Raw genomic sequence first — 22513 nt, 5'->3', positions numbered from 1 at the left:
ATTGCTTTTAGCTTGGAGCTATTTACACAATCAAAGAGGGAATCAAACTTAAAGAGAAACTCTGCAGTTCCACTGGCACAAGATGATAAACCTCCCAAGCTGACATATGTGCAAATAGCTCCTGCAACGGTATGACTAAAAATCTGTGTAGCATATTTGACTTTCATTTTTTGGAAGTTAGTTGGATGGATGTGTTTATCTGTCAACTTTGGAGCAGTTCTGATGGATAGCATTTTGTCTTTTACATAGAAGTTCTCTATGTCCTTCCAACTGGCAACATGTTGTCCAAATTGGAAATTGTAGTTTATCAGATTGTTTCTTGTGCACTTTATTAGATGTGGTGGATCAAACATGAGGTAGACTTTTTTGTTATTGTGCAGAAACCATGGTTGGTCACAAATTACATTTAAGCGTAGAGATAAGCTATAGAAGTTGGACCCCATGTCTGATGTAATGACCAGGACATTCAATCCAACTCCCTTCAATTTATCAATGACTTCTTTGATTATTTCTTCCAAAACATCAACAGGACAGGACTCGTTGACAAGTACATAACCCAATGGTCGCTTCCACCCCACAGAAACACTTCTTAACATTAGCACAAGACCAGATGTTGCAACTTTGTTTGTTCTGCACCCACCACCAAATTCTTCCACACCTACTATGTTGTCATCTGTGATATTGTAGTAAAGGTGGGTCTTTAAAGATAGCTCATCAACACATAATGTACATGTCTTTTCCATTTCACTCATATGTAGAACTTTCTCTTTTAATAGGTTTAATGTTGCTTGTGGTATGCCTGTTTTCATAGGAATTCTTGAAACAAATCTTCTTATTGATGTCATTGATGGCAGAATAAAAAGCTTTGATAGAAGCTTGTATGCTTTTCCACTAGCATGGCATAAAGAAACAGCTAATGATTGCAATTCTGGTGATTATCTTCGACCATGTTTCTTTCTTGAGTGGAGCTTCATTTGTAACCTTATAAAGCTGGCTAGATGCCCAGGCATGATTTTTAGTGCAGCTTCTAATGTGAATTCGATATCCTTCTCTTTCACCAGATGTTTAATCTTTCTGCTCAGCCTTCGTATTTTTTTATTCTTAGTTTGAATTTTTTTTTGTTTTCTCTTCCTAGGGGTGTTATCTGAGAGAGATTGGTATGTTTGACCACTGAAATCTCGTTTTGAACACTCAGGTGGATTGTCTAAAGAAAATTTATGGTCATTGAAAAATTTTGTTAAAAAATCTTAATGTAATCTAGCTGTTGCAAAACCATTACATTTTACCTTCTTCATTTTCATTTGATTGATTCGGCTATTTCTTCATGTCGAGATTTCTTTGCTGCAATCAAATTTTTTTTGTAATCATTCAGTTCTCCCTGTTTCTTTATCTACTTCATTCTATGTAGCTTGCCAAGTGAATTATGTGAATACTTTTTAAGAATTCTTTTCCTCATTTTTTGTAAAAATAGTGTTTCATTGTTCTATTTAAACTTACTTGAAATCTATTAGAAAATAAAATGTGAAAAATTACTTATTTACCTGATGGAACATATTGAATTTCTTTTCTTTCAATTGCCCTTCGTTTTTTCCCAATTTGGGGTGGAGGAATGGGAATTTTGAATAGAGTTGGCTTACTCTGAGGATTTAATCTCTTCTTTTCCATGCTGGTGAACATGCAGTACTCAAAATGATCTGCACACAGTTTACAATTCTTGTAAAGATATTCTGCACTTTTGTCCAAAAGATCTTCACGACGACAATTGTTTACCCATTCCTTTGATCTAAAATACAAAGAAATGCTTAAAAACTTTATTGCCCAATCAGCATTAAACAAAACATCCATAAGACTTGCAAACAAAAAATACCCTTACCTCTCCATATCCTTTGGAAAACGAAAAAAACTTAAATCAGGACGAGTTCGTTTGCTTTGTGTGCAGTTGATGGCAGCACAACGAGTTCTTGACCCACCCTTTAGTTTGTTCTCTCTTGCCATGAAATATTTGTGTATGAATGACACACAGAGTAGCACATAAAAACCTTGCAATAACTGTATAGCTTTCCAGCACAAAATGAATGATGGTCCTGGTTACTAATTAAACATGCAAATTTGCACAGCAAAAACTTTCCAAGTTTTCTATTAAAAAATGAGTTAAGAAACAACTTTATTGTTAAACATATACAGATTTGACAAACAAGATTAAATTACAAAGTTTCATTTACAATGATGCAGATGCAATGCAAAATAACAAGTCAAAAAACTTGAATTCAAACATCAAACATAGAAGTACTTTAATGTTTTATAAAGATAGTCATCCACATTCTAAAATAACTGCGTCTTCATCACAACAGCATTCTTCGTGTACAGTAGGTCGTGTAATTTCTGCTATTTAGTAATAAATCATTGACCATTCTATTATGAAAATCTATTGTAGAAAATAAAAAGAAAAATATTAAGGCAAAATACATTAAAAAATACCTTTATTAGTCCTAAACGACAAATCTACTGGGAAATTGTGTTGAGTTCGAGTTACTCGCCATATCTCTTTCTTACTATACTCTATACCTTCAGTAACAACCACGAGTGAACTTAATGATCGAACTGATTTTCATTATTTTACAGAGCAGTATTTATAGTCTTTATTACAAACAACAAATATTATTATTTGTCGGAGTAGTTCCTCTGTTTAAGCTATATAACGTCAATAACTGTTCCTTGGCTCTTAGCTGTGTGGGAACGGATACATTGATAAACTAAACTACGCACATACTATTTCCTTAACATGTTTTTTGTGGTATATGAGCATGACTCAACAAATTGCCTTTCAATAGCATATACGTTGTAAAAACATTGATCTCTTAACCAATACAATTCAATGAAAGAAACTTATAAAACCCGTAGAATACGAATGACGAACATATATTGTATTAAAACTATTTCTTACCTTATTTCGTTTATATCCTGCTTAAAGGCATTAAAATTGTTGTCCATATGTGAATCAAAACCCATAAATTTTATGAAAAACAACTCTCCATAATACTAATCTATACACATTCTGGCCAGTTTATCTGGCTAGAGTAATGGCGGACGCAAAAGATGCGCATTTAAGAACTGGGTACAAGTAGAGGACAGATTTTTCTCTGAGTGGCGCTTCTGTATGTATTTATTCTGTGCTTTAGGTTTGCCTTACCGATTCAAGTGCAAGCAAGGAACAGTTTGCACTGGATTGGAGGCTCTTTGCATAGCCCTTCGTCGTTTTGCTTATCCTTGCAGATACAGTGGCTTGGTACCTCAATTTTGTAGATCTGTGCCTGAACTTAGCATGATTACCAATTCTGTGATAGATTTTATTTAAGAAAGGCATGGGGAAAAAATAACAAATTGGAATCACGATCTACTGAGTCGCAATAACTTGAAAATTTATGCTGAAGCAATTCACCAGAAAGGAGGAGCTTTAGACAATTGTTTTGGTTTTATTGATGGCACAGTGAGGCCAATTTGCCGTCCAGATGAAATGCAAAGTTTACTATACAATGGTCATAAGAGGGTACATGCTATAAAGTTTCAATCGATCACTCTTCCTAACGGAATGATAGCCATTTTGTTTGGACCAGTTGGTAAGCACATCATTTGACTAATATCCTTATGTTTACTTTGAGTTTCATTTATTTTTTTGTTTTATAGAAGGAAAAAGGCACGATTCTGCTATGTTAGCCTCATCAGGGCTACTGCAGGATCTACAATTGTATGCCTTTTACAATGATAAACCCATGTGCTTGTATGGTGATCCAGCCTACCCATTACGTATGCACCTACAGGCACCATATAGGAACAGGCAACTTACAATCCACATGCAAGAATTTAACAAATCAATGAGTGCTGTAAGGATATCAGTTGAGTGGATTTTTGGGGACATAATAAACTATTTTAAGTTTCTTGATTTTAAAAATTATCTAAAAATCAGCCTTAGTTGTGCTGGAAAAATGTATATAGTGGCTTCATTGCTTAGAAATGCTCTGACCTGCTTGCACTCAAATACAACCAGTAAATTTTTTCAACTTGAACCACCTTCAATTCAAATGTACTTTTCTTAATTTTTTAAAAGCTGTTATTTAAAAAAAATTTCAAAAGCTTCATCATGTGATTATAAAGCCTATCGACAATCAATAAATAACTTTTTAAAGAAAGCATATTGTCTACAAGTAACAGACATTGTTATTTCATATCTCAACCAATTCAGCCAAAAGGGAAATCAAAGCTTGCCTTTGTTGTTGTTGTTGTTGTAGCAAAAGCAATTGATTTTGTTGCATTTGTTGGTACTGCTGTCTTTGCATTTCCATAAAACTCTCAAATTGCTTGTTTTGCTTTTCCATAAGTTGCTCCCTGCTTTCTTTTTCTGCATTAAAACACCTTCACATCTCTACATGAGGTGTTCAGTTAAAAAAGGGGACAATATGTGACATGGGACAACATTTCATGTATGTGAAATACTCAGGTTTAATACAATTCCAGTCAAATTGTCAAAATAAAAAGCTTCATGCATCAGAAAAAACTCAAAATCACAGGTTATTGTAAACAGTTTCTCATGTAATCAATGTTAGTTTTCTCAAATCTTAAACAATATGTAGTATAACTGTCCAATGATTGAATGATCAATGATCATAAACTGAAAAGCCCCAAACATTTGTTTATGATAAAGTAAATAATAGTATGGCGCCTTATGGCTAAAGATTTTTGGTCCATTGAAATATATTTGCAGGAATGTAGGATTTCGCTGCCATATAACGGCCACGATGTCCCAAGCACTAAAGAAATAATAGCTAAAAGTCCTTCGGCAACAACAATTTTAGAAGCTTCAATCTGCTTACCATATGCCATATTGACATAAATCGCATCACACACTCGCATAAATTGACTTTGATATATTACATTCATGCATACATTTCACTTGTCCTTTACTTACGATTTTGGATATAAATGTCTGCTGATAAAACTCAAAACAATGTTCGCTTTTTTTTGAAAATCAATGACTGAAATGTCGTTCGCGAGATCGTCTTTGCCAAGCATTTACAATTTATCCATAAATTTTTCACCCTCTTGAAAAAGTTCACAGTTTCGACAGCAGCATTGATGTCAAAATATGAATTTGTAAAAGATTTCCATAAATTCCATCTGATTGTAGTTTAGTTTCTATCATGCTTATGAAAATTACTATTAAACGGTCAAACATTCAATTCAGACAGTGAGCTTGACTATGTTAGTTCAGTTGGCTATCAGTCGAAATCCGTCAAACCAATCACAACAAAACAAAAATTTAAATGAACCAATTGTAAGATAGCAATTGGACTCCTTTATACGTCCGGCCACCCCTCTTATCGGTCGAGACCATTCCAGACTGTCCACTGATCTGGCCATTGACCAATAAAATAAGCGTTTTTGGCGTTCGTAGACTCCTTTATCAGTCGAACAAGTCAAGCCACCCCGCTTATCAGTCGGTTATTCCAGGTTAATTAGAATTCAACTGATCTGGTTACCAACGAGATATTCATTGGATTAGTCATTAGTTTTCAATAATAAATAAAGCTGGATTTTTATCACGAAGTAAATGCGATAATAAAGTCGGAAAAGTTAATAAATTTTTAATTAGTATGAATAGGTAATTTTTGAATTTCAAACATCAGTCGCGCGACGGATTTGACATACTCTTGATCCGTCCCTGATCCATGTGAGCGATATACTTCATTTTATACAGTAGCGGATATAGGGGTAGTTACAACGAGCAGCAGCGGGCAACATAAATTAAAGCTGTTTAATTTGAAACTTAAAGAACTTTCAGAAAAGCACTATTGGTTTTGCATTTCTAAAGAATATAATTTCCCCAATGGACTTGCCTCTGAAGGTCTTAGAAATGAAAATATATTCCAATATGTCCAGCAGTAATTTATTTTTATTGACCCTAGATCCGCCACTGATTTTATTCTAATCAAACGGATCAATATAGCCGTCGTCTAAATTTCCTTTACACCATATTACATAAAAGTAATCTACTTCACATACATCCCAACTGTTTATTGTTATGTAAAGGAAAACGTCTTATACCTACAAGGGAGCAAAAATCCATTAGTGGAAAGGAGGGGGGGTAATGTAAGGCTTGGGGGGCCTTCGATGCCCCAGTTATATAGTTAAAAAGGACCCTGATAATGAATGTACAACTAAAAGGCACTGGAGTACTTGAAATGTAAGAAGAAGAAAGAAAGCAAATAATGATCGTAAACATGGGTAACTCAAGTTTATGAAAATCAAATTAAAGTATCTCAAATAATGATTAATGAATATATTGAAAATGATAAAATTTCCTCATGAAAAAATATCTTTTCTCGTGAATTATGAATACTTAATCATTCGTTGTATAGGCATGAAATTATCTGCATTGTATTGGTTTTGTTGGTCTCTTGTGAATCAATGGAAAATGAGTCATCCAAACTTTTAAGAGAAAGAGCAAAAATGAATGTGATGTCGGCAAATGCAAAAATTGAGGTGAGTCTTTTTGGTTATTTTATAAACTTGAGTGTTGACTGTTTATAACTTAGACAATACTAAGATTCTCTTACGTACAAGACTTTATAAAAAGAAGATCTCAGAATAATTTATGTATATTTTTGTCCCATTTTATTCTTTTCAAATCAATCATTTTATACGAATTAAAATATACACACTTCAGTCTCATTTCTATGGATATAATGGCGTAAAGACAAAGAAATGAGAAATGAGACTGAACTTTCGAAATATGCATGAGAACTTAAAGAAGAAGGTAATCCCTATAATATCACAAGGTATATAGTAAAGTGCTCTCCAGTAAGGAAAGCATGAAGTAAGTCATGTTGTCTGTGTTTGGAGGAGAAAATGAATATTATAAATATAAACCATAAGAATCTCCTGAACAGAAGATCCGAAATGTTTGCCAAGTGCCGTCACAGGAAAAACTTACCGCAAAGTGGTTTTCGCGCGTTAGTATCATTGAGTTCTATAATAACTGGAGCGGCTATCTTAAGCGCGGCTTTAGATATCGCATGTTGTAAAAAACATGGCGGATTTCGTCCGTTGCCGCTGAGATTTACCGAAATTGACCGCTTTTCCGAAAATTTCACAATTTCCCACTCCCTCCTGAGAAAAGAGTGACGAAAATGTATGTGTGTATTTGGGATTCGGCAAGCAATTTTTTGATGAAAATGAAGGTAAAAACCTTAAATTCATAACAGCGAGTCAACTGTGGTTGTCAGTTATCTGCTCACAAGGATGCATTTATAACTATCGACGAAAGAGCTATATGTCGGCTACACATGTATGAATGCAGATGTGCGTCGTTTTCTTACCAGCGTCAAACTTGTTTGATCGATTAAACTCTTTAGTCAATACAAAAAAGTATATCTTAGTTCATCTCCACGGTTCACGAGAGAGAAGTCAGCTTATTTGTTATCATTGCTATTTTGCTTCTTTTCATGCAATGGGCAATGGCTTTTCGCCACAATTGTAGGATTTTTACTTGTTTCTTTAAAAAGTACATATTAAATCTCTGGATATTTACGGATTTTCTGTAATTGAGTTAAATGAAATTTCAAAAGACTCAAGTCTGCATAGGTTTGGTAAATGAAAACAAACAATATTGTATAGAAATTACTTTAAGTAACCTTTTGTGATGTTCTGAAGTGCAAGTGCATCAAATACTTGTAAAGTTGTAGCACATTTTGATTTTGTTGTATTGATACACACTTTGTTTTGTTTTTCCTATATTTGCAATAAAAGTGCACTATAATTTGAATGATTAACACAGTTTTCACCTCAATAATAAATTTCATAAGCAGTTGGTAGTGCATTTTGTTCTCTGAGTATCCACATCTGGTGTTTTGTTCATACAAGAATGATGAAGTGCAAGTAGATATGTCATAGTAAGGCAATAAAACCAAATGAATTACATACCTATAGTGTACTTTTATGCTAGAAGCTTAAAAGCTTTTTAGAAATTAGAAAGTTATTGGATTATATTACCTCTATATCATCAATCTCATGATAAGAAATAAGAAGCAAAAAATTTGTAGAAAAGCTTTGAAAAGTGAAAACTTTCTTTAAAAAGCAGCAATAATGCATATGATAAATCTCCATTCTGTACTCTAATAGGTAAATAAGCTCAAAGTTTTTCTTAAGAAATATAAGAAATATATAAGAAATATACAGTACAGTAACTTTAAAGGTTTCATCACTGAATCTTTAATGCTTCAGTATAGTGCATTAGATATTAGTAACATTCAAACAACACTCAACTAAAATATTTTGATAAAGATATGACATGATTTAAACATTAAGTTATAAAACCCAATGGCTTATACAGTTTGAAGCTTCACATCTGCATTGAGTCATCATCAATCTCAGTACAAATGTTTACATAGACACAAACTTTATGGCCTTCTATTTTACATGTTTGTGAATTGACATTTCATTAAGCATCAAAACACACACAACCTTCTTGCCATCTTTCTTTGGATCATGAACTTTAACTTCAAAGCATTCAAGGCATCATAAGTGAATCCATTGTCTCCATCCATAGAATTTGACCATGATTAAATTAAATAACTCTGGATAGGGCAGACAATAAATCAATTATCTTTACAGCATTATCATTTTTTAAGACTCTGCCTGGTCAATAACATCTTCCAGTCATCTTTACTCCTTGATCTTCCCTGCATGTTGTCAGCAAATAGAACATAACAAGCTCTGCTCCAAATCATGGGTACCGTTGGGGCTGATCATTTCTTTTGATACTTACTGCAAAATGTGCAGGGTCTTTTTGCTTTAGGAAACTATTTTGCAAATAAATGGGTAAATTTACGATTTCATGCATTAACAAATGACAGAAAAGTATGCAGAATTTTATAAACAAAAACAGGAAAACATCAGTATATTTGGCTTTCAAGTCAGTCTTAAAGAATACGATCTTTAATATGTATTTTATGGCTTTTCAAGTGCATGTATAATTGCTTTTCAATCGTTGACGGACTAACAAAACAAACAACTACCTCACCTGTGAGAAGCGATATGTTCCTTTTTGTGGAAACTACGACATCCAACAATTGAACGATTGAAGTGTTGGCATTATAAAAGAAATGCCAAAAAAGATATCGTCACAGAATATGGAACTAACGATATCCATATTCTGTGATATCGTGTTTGTTTTTGAAAAACTCTTTTTATTTACTATAGACACCAGGGGGAGGTCGAGAATATTATTTTTCTGCAAAGCAATCATTTCAGCGGAAATACGTCCGTTGGCCGCCATTTTTTTGGCATCCTCGCCCCAGTAAAGTTAGCCCCTCCAGTTATTATAGAACTCAATGGTTAGTATGTTAATTTTAATTTGAGTACTGAGCGCATGCATTTATATGACGTGTACCTAATTTCAAATTCAACGGAAATGTAGTTTTATTGTGTTCATTCACCTGATGATTGTAATTGGACGTGAAACACTGTGTAGTGAATCATATCAAAATATTGTTCAATTATAATCTTAAGTTATATTGCTCTATCTAAATTGTGTTGCATTTTAATATTTTGTATACATTTTATTTGATATTAAATAATATATACTTATATATTAAACTCTTATGTTCATGTCCTGTATTCACTGTTTACAGCTGATAATCACTTTCACACGCTCGTATGATTAAAACATCGATCAATAAATAAAATATTAACACGAGTTTTTTTCAGGAGAATAGCCCGAATCCAAAGGACGAGAGTCATGACGAACGTGATTTTTTATCATCTGTTGGTTCATTACGTATTCTGTGGTAGATCTAGGGGCGGTCAGAATACATTAAAGAGCATGTAATTTCATTTAAAATACTTTGGACAAATTCTACTAGGATATTTTGGTGTTAAATGTTCTTATGAAATTTTTTGCCAAAATGTTATGAGAAAACACTTTTGAATTCAAAAGGAGCTTCCATAATTTATTTTAACCTAATCTATAGATCTGCCACTGAACGTATTAACTCACTCTTGGGCTACTTGAGAGGACATAAGTCATATTTTTAACTCTCATGGGACACCCTGTCCACGAACAAAAAATTTAATTTAAAATTTAATCCATTGGATCTGAAGAAACTTCAATTAATTTAATATTGTTTCTTATTGATGATATTTTCTAGAGCCATAATCTTGTGATTTGTGAAATAATTGGAGATGATGTGTTTTTTTGCGATGATGGGGAAACATGCTGTAGATTCAGTAATGGTCAAAGCGATAGGTACTATTGCTGTAATGGTTTAAAACTAGTATGTTGTCACAATGGAGACTGCTGTAACCCTGGCTTTTCATGCATTTATGGAGATGAGACACAATGTGTGAGGAACAATTAAACAAGAGAAAAACACTCTTATTATGTATGTTGCAATTTTGGATGAATTATCATAACTTGAATTGGAAGAATTTGAATGTTGAAGCATAAGAATAATCAACAACACTTGAAATTGCTATTTTGTACTAAATATTTTTGTTCTTGCTATTTTTACTCGTTGTTTTTTTCCTATACAAGAACTTCTTAGCAAAACTTTATCATTTTTACCCTTTCTTTGATTACAAACAATGCAATGTGACTTGCGTGAAATACAGAGTTTCAGGACATTTCTGTAAAGCTGAGGTTTCAACGACCGGGAAAATACTTAAAATAAGAACTTGCATACATAAATACATAAAATGTGTTCTGACAATTGGTACAAAATTATACATTTACTGCGAATAGTCTTGAAGTTTGGAAGGCTCTAAATGAAAATACTCTGATGTAATGTTCCCATATGGGCAACTAAGAATATTTCTGAATAATGCACTAACTATAAATTGCTTCTCAACTGCACTCATTCCACTCCTTAAATCCTTTTTATAATCAATGAATTTAAAGAAATTTGCAATATCCCCAAACAGCTACTCGACTGATACCCGTAGAGAGCTCATTTTCTTGTTTAATGCCTTCATTTCCTCTGTTAGAACTGCTACATCATCTAATCTAATTGGCCCCATTTTTTGTGGTCGTAGAGGGTAGGCAGGATCACCATATATTCAAAGAGGTGCCCCTGCTGGAGGGTGTGCAACTCTTTGAAGCTCAGTCATAAAATTAGATTTTCTTAGCAATGCAGCATCGTGTCTTGGACACTCAATTGGACCAAAAAGATTAGCAATTGGGAAAGGCAATGGCTTGAAATTTTAGAGCGTGGACTCTCTAATGACCATTATATACCATCCTTTGATCCTTGTTAGGTCGAGATACTCTACAAACAGTGCCATCAATAAACATAAAGCAGTTTGTTAGTGGGCTTCCTTGTTAGTGATAGCTTGAGTGTACTGATCAAGATTTTCAGGTGACAAAAAACTGATCCCAAGATATCAGACAAAGTCCATGGGTATTGTAATCCAATCATAAAACTTGTTTGAAATCAAACAAAGTTCTGGACTAGGACGAGAAAACATTTTAATTAAATCAACGTAGCGGCAAGGATATGCAAGTCTCCTCAACAGTAAGCAAAGGCTTTCTAATCCACTGCAAACAGTTCCTTGGTTGCATATGAACTAGTCTGGAATTCTCAGGTCTTCTGCAAGACTAACGATGTCGCCTTTTGCAACTCGAACTCAGCTAGGCATTCTGTTGCATCGATGTTTTCGAGGCAAAAAGGGCTGAATATCCCAATAAGGGTACAAAGGATTTGCAGACCTATAAATGTCGTAAAGTATGACAAACTCCTCTTCACTGAGAATGGCATCAGCAAAACTGAAAAACAAACAATCTCTCATTTCTTTAAACGCCATTTTGAACTTTAAATCAAACGTAGTCGTAGTGCGTAGTAAACAAAAAGTTAAGATTCGGATATTTGACCGTACTCATCCCAGTTCTAATTTGCGACATTCAACCGTAGTCGTTGTCACTGACATGTATAGTAATAGCTTGGAAGTACAACCTTATCAAAATTATTATAGATTATTAAGCGCAACATCGCAGAATAATGATTATACAGAAGGGTCACTCAAGTGTATAGCGCGTCCTTATGTCAGCCACTATTCCAGAAAGATGATTAGGATTTTTCACTTGTTTCCAACCATTAAAATTATATGACGTCAATACTTGATAATGAATTCAAGTATTTTTTTAAATTTTTTATTGCAGACGTATAATTAATGAATAATTGAATGGAGTTAATATATAAAGAAATCTGATACAAGACATGTGTATAGACAAAAGGGATGGAAGCGGGAGTTTTTGATTTTAAAAGAAGATTTTAAAAGAAGAAGAAAAACTTCTTCCGCTTTAATGACCCCATCCCTTTCCTCTTAAAATCCAATGTGGTTTACGAATTCTCTTGTGCAGGATGTAAGTCTCGCTACATTGGCGAAACTAGCCGCCACCTCTTCACACGGATTAAAGAGCGTACATCTTCCGATGAAAACTTTTACATATTCAAACACCTCTCATCACCTCACTGCCAATCTAAATACTCACAATCCTGCTTTCATATATTAGACAATGCTCACACTCCTTCTTCTTAAAAACTGAAAGAAGCACTGTATATCAAAAAACTAAAGCCAAATCTTAACAAACAAATTCAGCATGTCAATACTATCTTTAATTTGTAAATATTTAATACCTCTAATCACTACATAATTGTAAATAGTCACAGGCGTACTTAACACGCGGCGTTTGAATAGTCAAGGTAAACAAAATACCGTCCAAATTACAATTTGCCTAACCTTTTGCAGTTAGTAGCGATAAATTCTTTGATAAAATATCTAGTCTTAAAACAATACGGGAAAGCACTGTCCAAATGAGCTTTAAAGGTTCGGAAAGATGTAAATAAACGTGTCAAAAAAACTGAGGTCAAATTTATAAATAGAATATCACCAAAATGTACCTTTCCTAAAACCTTTCACTGCTTTGTATGGTATTGAAACACGAAGTATATAAAATAACGAAACAAAAAAGTTGATTTTTGTGATCGAGCGACTATGAAGGCTTTATTGTTATTCGCTCGTTTGTTGCAATTGTAAACGGCATCATGTACGGTGGCCCACAGGTACAAAGCGCAAACACAAATGGAAATACAACGAACACAAAAAAGGATACATGAAACACAAATAGAAGTATAACGAACACAACTCGAAAGTACATATTATTACCATAATTAGAAATACAATTAGCACAAATAGCAATACATGAAACACAAATAGCAATGCGAAAATACCTGAAACACTGGAAAGAAAGGGAGAAGTTGGCGGTCATAAATTCGAAACACACGTAGCTAAAAATAAGCGAAAAGTCGACAAATAATCGAACATTAACGTTACAAGCACTTCAATTCGAAAAGTATTTTAATTAGTCAGTATTTTAATTAACCAGTATTTTAATTTACTTTACGATTGAACAGAGAGTTTGATTGAGCAACAGCTTAGTAAAATTATTATTATTATTATTTACATTTAAGGACGGTAGTATCTCAACTTGGATCCTAAAATACAACTACATATAAAAATAAAAAAGTTGATTTTCAGATAGCCGTGTTAAAGTGCCCATAACGTCAAAAAATTTTTCGCAAAATGAAATCGTGGCATTGTTTCTAGTATTATTACGAAAACAAAAATTCAACTGGTCAAAATCTTCAAGTTTTATCACGCTTTGAAGTTAGCAAAAAGCGACTTTTGAGTGGATCAGGTCCGTGACACATAAAACCCTAAAACCAGTAAATTTTTGACGTCATCCAAAAGAGTCATCGATTATTCTCTATATTTATAGCATTCTTTACATACTTTTGCGTTCAATACTTTGATAAGACACAAAATGTATTTGTGGATGGCAAATATAGTTGTGTAGCTGCTAAATTGACAAATAAAATGTGCCAAAGCGACGAGAGGAAATGAGGCGACGAAGATCTCAGTTGACTTTGACATAAAGGCAAAACTAAACGCATCTTTTGACCATTTGGAAGGCTAAAGTGTGTATTTTGCGTTTATTAGTCAGATGACCCTGTTTTGTAATGCAGATTACTATAACCACTCGCCTACCCTCACCGGACAAATTCATCGATTTTGTATCCATTTGTAACATTTGTTAACGTTTTCTTATATGCTGATTGTAGCCTGCTTGCAATTTTTGTTAGCCGAAGCTCCGTTTCGCATATGCTGCTAGACCATTGTTATTGTCGCTACTGTCTGTAATGGCTGTCTTCAGTCTGTTAAATAAAATTTCCCGAAATGAAGTAAATGTTTGAGGCATCGCTCTTAGAATTTTTCAAAAACTTTATGTTACTTATAAATAATTTGGCTACTCAATAAATTAAAAGAGTATGGTTTACGACAAAGAGGATTATAATCTGGCAAGACAAAACATTCAACGGGAGATCGAGGAAGGTCACGGGATGCTTGGCTATCGAGCTATGTGGAGAAAGTTACTAAGTAAATATGAGATGCAGATAAAACGTTCAAAAGATCAAGCAATTCTGCGCTATGTTCATCCAGATGTTTCAAAATTAAGAAAAGTACAGTGACTTCAAAGGCGAAGGTATACAAATTCAGGACCAAACTGTTGCTGGCTAAAGCCCAACGGGTTTCCTATACACCGGGGCATCGATGGCTATAGTCGACGGGTGCTATGGTTGGAATTTGTAAAATCCAAAAGTAATCCCAATGTTATTAGAAAACTTTTTGCCAATTGTACAAAGAAATTGAACTTTTACCAAACAGTCTTAAGAACGAACAGAGGCACTGAAAATGGGATTATGGCAACAACTCAATGCTTCTTGCGCAGGATCGGAGCCAACCTGATTCTCAATCGGGTAGAAAGGCACACATTTACAGATCATCGCACAGTAACCAAAGAATTGAGGCATGCTTGTCCATCTTGCGAAAGTCGTGGGCCTCGTGGTGAATCAATTTATTTAAAGACATGGCAGAAAGTGGGAAATTAAATACTAGTAATCCTTTGCATCTTCATAGTCTTTGGTTTTGCTTCAGTCCAACTTTGAAGCACTCATTGCACGAAATGAAAGAGTCCTAGAATCGCCATTATGTTTGAAAATAGCGATACCAGACTGTGGCTGGCATTTCAGAGAAATTCTTTTTACTTCCAGAGTCGGTCGCGGCCGAAGATTGTCAAAAATCGTACAAAAAAGAAGATCTACAAGAAGTAGAACACTCAAGAAATTTAACCAATGACGACCCTGGCCATTACGATGAGTATTTTTCAAATAGTGCTTTTGTACTTAGACAAAAAGTTCTACAGAAGTGTGTATGAACAACTATTGACAGAAGCATAGCTTAAGCTGGGAAAAGATTTTTTATCAGATGAGAATGATAGATACGCAGGACAAGAACATTGTGCTGATTAAGCATAACTACCAAATATTTTTGCTAGTATTATATATGCATGTCTAAGCATACGTAATAAATTGGTAACAGTTAATTTTGTGCGAATGAAGTTACTCAAGAATATACTCAAATAATATACTTTTAATTGGTTGTTTGTATGCAGCCAATTTTATATAACAATAAACTTTCTTCATCTTCATACAACAAATATAAAATGCATTTAAGTCAAAAGCAAAACACAAGAAAAGCGTTTCCTGTCAACGCTCATTAACTTTAAATGTTAAGTAGAGTTACTTATGATAGGAAAATTGTCACAATTTTTTTTAATGATATCAAAACGTTTTTCACGGAGAATGGAGGGAAATTCTTCCACCAGCTCATTGTAGCACAAGTAAGTACGAGGGACTTCCAGCATGGTACCACATGTATGTGTAATAGGTTAGCGACCAAGACCGGTTAGCCGAGTACAACAAACTTTAATGTTTTTTACTGTCAAGAATAACACTTACGCTCGTAGTAAAATGGAGGAAAGCTGAAACATTACGACCGAGAGGTTTTATGAATGCATCACTTGACGAGGATACATCCAACATTTTCAATACCTTTTTTGGAGTTGACTTTTTTTCTTCATAAAGTCTTTTGATATTTTAAACAATTTCACAAGGACCGAGATTACTTAGTCACTGGAGTATCGGATCCCAACAGTTTGCCACGTAGCGAAGCTTTTGGACGAGATCCTAATGAGAAAGTTGGCATAAGATATCATGAATTTTATCTTTATTTGGATTTCGATAACACTTAAAGCTGCTCAATAGTTCTAACAAGTCACTATTATCAGCAACATTACTTGAGTTTTTCAGACTTCCTGTGATCACATCTCTTTCATCATATGACACATGCAATGTGAACGCCTCTAAAAGCTTATCTTTGGAAACGCTGTCTTTACCAAGAATGCAACAGGAAATAAACACTGCCGATAGAGTAAAAGGAAATATTCCTTCTCTGCAAATAACCACAAACAATTATTCTGGCAATTGCTTCCACTGTCTTTTTGATAATCATGATGAGTCACCGGAACTTTTGCATTGGCTCCATGCAATCGCGAAGGACGCTATAAGAATCAACAAAAGGCAAATAAATAAAAATGCTCTAAAACTTGGTAACATACCATTCAATTTAACCCATATTGATCTTGTAATGTCTATTTATTGATTCTAAACAAAATTTAACATGTAGGAAATGTTGTAATTCATTTGCTAATTCATGTATTTTTTTATCTTTATTCAGTCATTTATTCATAAACAGTGCTGGACATAAACCTTTTCTACCATGTTTAAATCACATTGTCCCCTAGTCAAAGAAAACAATGAAAACAATAGTTCTACCATTTACTTTCAAAGTCTATTGAACTGCATAAGTATAAGTTTCCTCTGGAATAAAGTTTTCCAATTGATTCCTTGAATTTGTCTACTGAAAAACATTCTTCTGTCTCATGGATTTTGAGAACTAAATCAAAAAATGGATATAAAAGAAGCCAAGGGAGGTCACCAATTTCCCTCATTTTCTTCTTATGAGCTAGCTGTTTCTCCAATTCCAAATTCTTAACACCAGAGGTAGAATCCTTCTTTTTGACATCAATTGGTAGAAGAGATCTCCTTCTTTTATTTAACTGTGTATCAGAAGAGTCAAGCTCTGCTATGCCAATATTAATTTATAAGTAACAATGCAAGTGATATTTAAAACAAAGCAATACAAATACTTTATGAAAAAAAAGTAAAATTTAATGCCTCCAAAAACAAAGGAACTTTTTATAGCCAGCATCATGTTGATTACACTGACATGTAACAGCAAGCAGAAGTTACGAAAACGCTCAAGGAGTTCCAGTTTTTAGAAGATATATTTGTTAGATTTTCACATTGTATAGAATATGTTAATTTTAGAAGCTGTTAACAACAACTTTTATAAACAAGTATGTAATATTGTTCATCCTCAAAGTAATGTACTTCACAAATTGTATTAAAATATTAATGCTTTTGACAACATTTTCCAAAAATTGGTGCATAAGAAGTGTGGTACAAGGGATGATATCACAAAAATGTTGAAGTAATTTACCTTTACAATTTTGTCTTTCTTTTTTTTTCGACGAGCACTCGCACATACGTTCATTTGACATTCTTTTCTGTACTGCAGTAAACGTTCCACTTTGAGCATCAGAACCCTTTCTCCTTTCCATAAACTCCATAAAACTATAAGGTGCTTCTTGTTGATAGACAATTGCTTCCATCTCTTGAACGGAACTGTTAAAAGCCAATCCACATGTTTTGCAAAAATTTGCATCTTCTTTGCTTGAAGAATTACATGAGTGACAAAACATTTTTACGAGAAAACGCAACCACCAAATATTTGTTAATCTAAAAATCATTACTTCAAATTAAATAATACATTGTTTGCCTTTTCTATATAATATAAAATATTCGGTAAATTGGCATTTACAAGTGCATCACCTTATAATTTTTAAGTCAGCAACTTGCCTTAATTCATGGTAGCTACTGAGAACTTTTTTAATTTGCAAATTTTTTGGTTTTAATATCTATTGATGAGGTCCTCACCAATAAAACGTGAATTTATTTCCTACAATCAGAATGTAGTTTCAAAAGGTTTTGAAAAAACACGTTCATTGTAACAAATGTGAGAGTTAATTTTTTAACTAGCTATAAATGATTAAAGAAGTTTACCTAGTTTATCGTTAGAAAATATTAGAAATACTGTCGTTTATTTAAAAAGTTTCATTAATGATGACAATATCACATGGTAATACCAGGTTTTAAAGTTAACATTGAAGATTTTTTTACTTTTCTCTTGAGCCCTTGTTCCAAATGTTCATCTATTATTGTGGTTTGGAGCGACTGTAATTTAAAAATATTATTTTTGTGGAGTCCATTATCAACTTTAAGAATTCTTGAACATCAGGTTCTCCCTATAATTAATAAACATATCTTTTAATTTTTTAAATTTTCTATGGTGGTTGCTCGTTTAACTCAAGATTCTCTATACTATAATGCACTTTGACTATTTTTTCTATTTGTATAATAATTCCTCAACTTTCAGACATAAAATGTTTCATTGATAGTTTTACCTTTTCTGAGATAATATTTTTAAGTGAAAAAAATTTTGTTTTTCATTTTGATATTCCATTAAAGTTTTTTCTTTCCATAACTATTATATGGCCTTCCCGAAAATTTTGCCACCAAATTCTCAGCGGTTAGCATAAAGTATTTATATAGACAGACAAATGTCCAATAATCTCAAATAAACCTATCTCAATATTTATCGGCAGGTTCTTATTATAAGATTTGGCCAAAATCCTTTTCCATACGACAATTTCAAAAAATAAAAGGAAAAACACACTTCCAAAAACATCATCATGTAAACTTTGCTCTCGTTTGCTTTTATAACTCGAGTCTTGAGTTTACAAGATGATGTTTTTTGGAGTGTGTTTTTTCTTTTATTCTTATTTTAATTTCTTTAAACTTTCTAGCACTCATCACATATCAATTAGCTAATATTTTAATTTATGGTTTAATGGAAGTAATTGGTTTTTGACCTACTCCACACTTTAGATCTTACTTATAAACAGTGCTTTATCTGTCCTTGGATATTTTAATGTACACCAATTTTTATTTGTACTATTACTTTATTTCTTTTTATGTTTTGTTTGTAAATTAATGTCAAAGGGACTGCTCTTGTAATTAAAAAAATGCTTTTTGGATACTTAAGCTAATCAAATGCATGTTTATGCGTATTTATTGCAAATCCTTCAAGCTATTACATGTTGCACAACTGTTTGATGATATTTACAAAAACAATAGCAAAGACACCACAATCGGTGTATAAATAGTACATAGCATGTTATAAGGATAATAGTCAGTCCTTGGGTTTAATAATTTACATTGGACTTAATTCCATTTGCAGACTATTTCCATGTATCTGCACGATGAAATGCGTTTAACATATCAAAGCAGAACTTCCCTGTTAGTTCATTAGTTCAGTTGTCCTGCATTGACATTAAGAAAATGAACATTGTATTGATATCATTCAATAACAATCACTACATTTTTAAATTGTTTTTTTAGAGCTATAATCTTAGTGGTAATTTTTTTAATTTATAAATATTAAATATCTCTGTGAAATAAAAAACAATAATTTCGATGTTACGTTTATGACTTTTAATCTTAATTGCAACATAATAGTTTGTAGAAGTTTTATGTAATTGAAAGAAATTCCATTATATCCGAAAGCATTTTCAATTAATGTTGATTTGTTTCTAACTGATCAAATTTTTCTAGAGCCTTAATGTTGTGATTTGTGCAACAATTGGAGATACAACATATTTTTTCCGTGATGGAACAACATGCTGTAAAACATTTGTTTGAAGAATGTCTTTTGTCTTCCAAAACTCTTATTATGTATGGTTGTAATTTTGGATGAATTATCCTAGCTTGATAAACATAAAAATAATCAACAAGTCTTTAAATTGTAATTTTGTAAAATATTATTTTGTTCTTGCCATTCTTACTTGTTATTTTCTTTTTTCCATATAAGGATTACAAAGCAAAACATTATCATGTAATGTTCTTCTCTGGATAATAAACAATGCAATGAGACATGAAAACCTTTTACGACAGGTTCCATCCAAACACACAAAACTTTGGTCTTTACGATGTATTGTTGCAATTTAAGCGAGAGTATTCATTTTCGTAAAAATTTGCCATAAATTGATCATTCAGTTATCAATTCATAGATGATCTTAAAAATAACCTGAAACAAAAGGAAATGTGTAAAGATTTCTTAAACTTGTATGTTCATAATTTTTGCATTTATTTTTAGTGTCCTTTTTCGAAAAACAAATGTTTCTATTTTAAAATCAGATTACTTACCTTCGATTTTTATAAGTGGATTAAAACCATTATTCAAAGGGTCAAAAATCATATGCGAAAAAGAAAAGAGAACGTGTAGATCTTATGCATTTCCTAAAACGTAACTTGGGGAGGAGACATTTATTCATTTATCCATGTTTGCCCAACTGATTTCTTTTGAATGCATGATTACTTAATTAGCTAATATATTTTGATTTTGCTTCCATAAAATATGTCGGGCAAAAACTGTAAAACAAAAAATATTAATCGACCAACTTAAACTTTCTTGTTCTAGTACCTTGACAATATATAATCCAGTTCTGATTAGCTTAGATATTTTACTATACGCAAATGCCTTAGTTGCCTAGCCCTAAATCTGACCTATTTAAACGTCATCTCATTTTTTAAATTGATATATATTTGAACTTTTTCGCGCTATAATGAAATTACAATTGCAATGATGCCCGACAGAGGCGTAGCCAAGGTATTCTTCTGTCCACCTCAATCCCCCAGTTCGAGCATTTTGCTTTGACGTTTTCTACAGCAGCTTGGCTCAAACCATCACCAAGCGTGGCAAATTCGTGCTCCAAAATTCAATATCAATCGCAGCTTCCTTGAAATTGATTGTAGGATCCTGTAGGCGTTTCTGTACCCGATCAATTTTCCAAAACTGCATTCCAGAATTGTAATAATACTATGACATTAAAATTCCATACGTGGGCATGTAACTGCTGTGCACCACTTCTAGCTTCAGGGGTCATAATAGAGGCCTCCCATAATTTTTCTAGCAATCTTACTAGTTCATCCAGTCCTTTATGGATAGCTTTAACAACTTGTGATCGTGCACTCCAGCGTATTGCAGACACTCGTTTTACTGTTATCGGAAGAGCTCTTTTTAACTCTTCCCAACGAATTGTTGAATGAGAGAAGAATGAATATATACTTTCAAGTGTCACGAAAAATGCGACGACAACTGGATCTTGCTAGCTGAGAGCGCATTCCTGCTAAGTATAAGCTGTGGTTATCACAGTTCACAAACAGTGCTCTGTGATTTCTGTCATATATTTTCGTAACATTGTGCTCGACAGTCGGCTAGAGATATCTCATCAGATTTCAATCTCTCGACCATGACATTCTCTAGGCTTTTTGCATCTTTTGAATGTATCTGGATATAATCTAAAAATGACTCTTTGATAGTTACTTTTTTAGTTTGAAAATCCACATCCACAAATCTTATGACCTGAGAAAGTTGCTCACGATATCCTAAATCAGGAGTTGAGTCAAGTAAGATTGCGTAGTATTTGTTCTTCCTGATATCACTTAACAATTTGCTCTTTACAGTTAATGCAAGTATATGAATAAATTCATTCTGAATTTCGGATAACAAATAGGAAACTGATCTCGGATGTTGTTCTGCGTGTTGGACGTGTTTTGCCAATAGTGGGTCATACTGAGCAATGAGTTTGATCAGCGCGAGAAAGTTTCCAATATTTTTATTATTTTGGGCATTGAGCTAACAGGTAGAGCGGTGGACTGGTATCCCGAAGGTGCGAGTTCAAATCTCGTCCATCCACATGTTTTTCATGTGCATATTAAAACCGCGTTAGGATTAATATATTATATATATTCTCTGATGATGCCATTTAGTATAAGCCATGCGATGACTTGGATTGTTTTCATGACATTTCAGTTTTTCTGGTTTTCTCCACTCGTTGAAACCGTTTTTTAACTCAAACGCAGCTTGCGAATTTGAAGTCGATGATGTAAATAGTAGACAACAGAAACAGTAAGCAGCTTTACTGATTGGTGAATATAACAGCCATGACCGATTTACTCCTCTCCATTCACCAGTTGACGTATAAAGCATGCTGATGTAATCGAACGTTCTCCGTATACTGATGATAGATTGTCTGTATGCTGAAAAGGTAAGGATCCGAGAGTAATTATTTCATTGCGAAGAAATTGTGTTACTCGCGGAAGCTTTGTCATTTCGTCAAATTTTTAAGTAACCAACATCATAAAACTTTAGTACAGCAGGAACCACATCATATTGAGTATTTGTATTTGCAACTTCTCTATCACAAAGTTCTGCCTCATCTTCCCTGTTACTTTCGACAAGCTCGTCACTATGTTGGACCTCTTAATCTTCAGTATTTTCGGTGTTTTTTCCAGTGTCTATAGTAATATCCGTTTGAATC

At 33.3% G+C, this 22513-nt stretch overlaps 1 protein-coding gene and 1 long non-coding RNA gene across 2 annotated transcripts; both read right to left on the bottom strand.

Moving 5' to 3' along the window:
- Positions 1-1533: 1533 nt before the first annotated feature.
- On the bottom strand, positions 1534-1995 carry LOC124435897 (52 kDa repressor of the inhibitor of the protein kinase-like). Its single transcript, XM_046985830.1, has 2 exons — positions 1874-1995; positions 1534-1783 (listed from the first exon to the last, which is right to left on the bottom strand). Exons 1-2 carry the CDS (start codon positions 1993-1995, stop codon positions 1534-1536), a joined length of 372 nt encoding a protein of 123 aa, XP_046841786.1.
- A 137-nt stretch (positions 1996-2132) lies between these two features.
- Positions 2133-2611, bottom strand: LOC124437333. The gene is made up of 2 exons (XR_006945655.1): positions 2479-2611; positions 2133-2385 (listed from the first exon to the last, which is right to left on the bottom strand). It is a non-coding gene; the product is annotated as an uncharacterized LOC124437333 (long non-coding RNA).
- Positions 2612-22513: the final 19902 nt, after the last annotated feature.

Source organism: Xenia sp. Carnegie-2017, unplaced genomic scaffold, assembly GCF_021976095.1.
Source record: "Xenia sp. Carnegie-2017 unplaced genomic scaffold, XeniaSp_v1 HiC_scaffold_16, whole genome shotgun sequence".
In the NCBI taxonomy this organism is placed as follows: domain Eukaryota; kingdom Metazoa; phylum Cnidaria; class Anthozoa; order Malacalcyonacea; family Xeniidae; genus Xenia; species Xenia sp. Carnegie-2017.
The sequence above is the reverse complement of the archived record's forward strand: the minus strand, read 5'-3'. Positions and strand labels throughout refer to the sequence as shown.

Bases quoted from the DNA above. Each gene is read 5' to 3' on its own strand.
- LOC124435897 (XM_046985830.1), bottom strand. From the start codon at position 1,995: ATGGCAAGAGAGAACAAACTAAAGGGTGGGTCAAGAACTCGTTGTGCT. The intron at 1,784-1,873 runs GTAAGGGTATTT...TTTGTATTTTAG, and splicing joins TTTCCAAAGGATATGGAGAG to ATCAAAGGAATGGGTAAACA.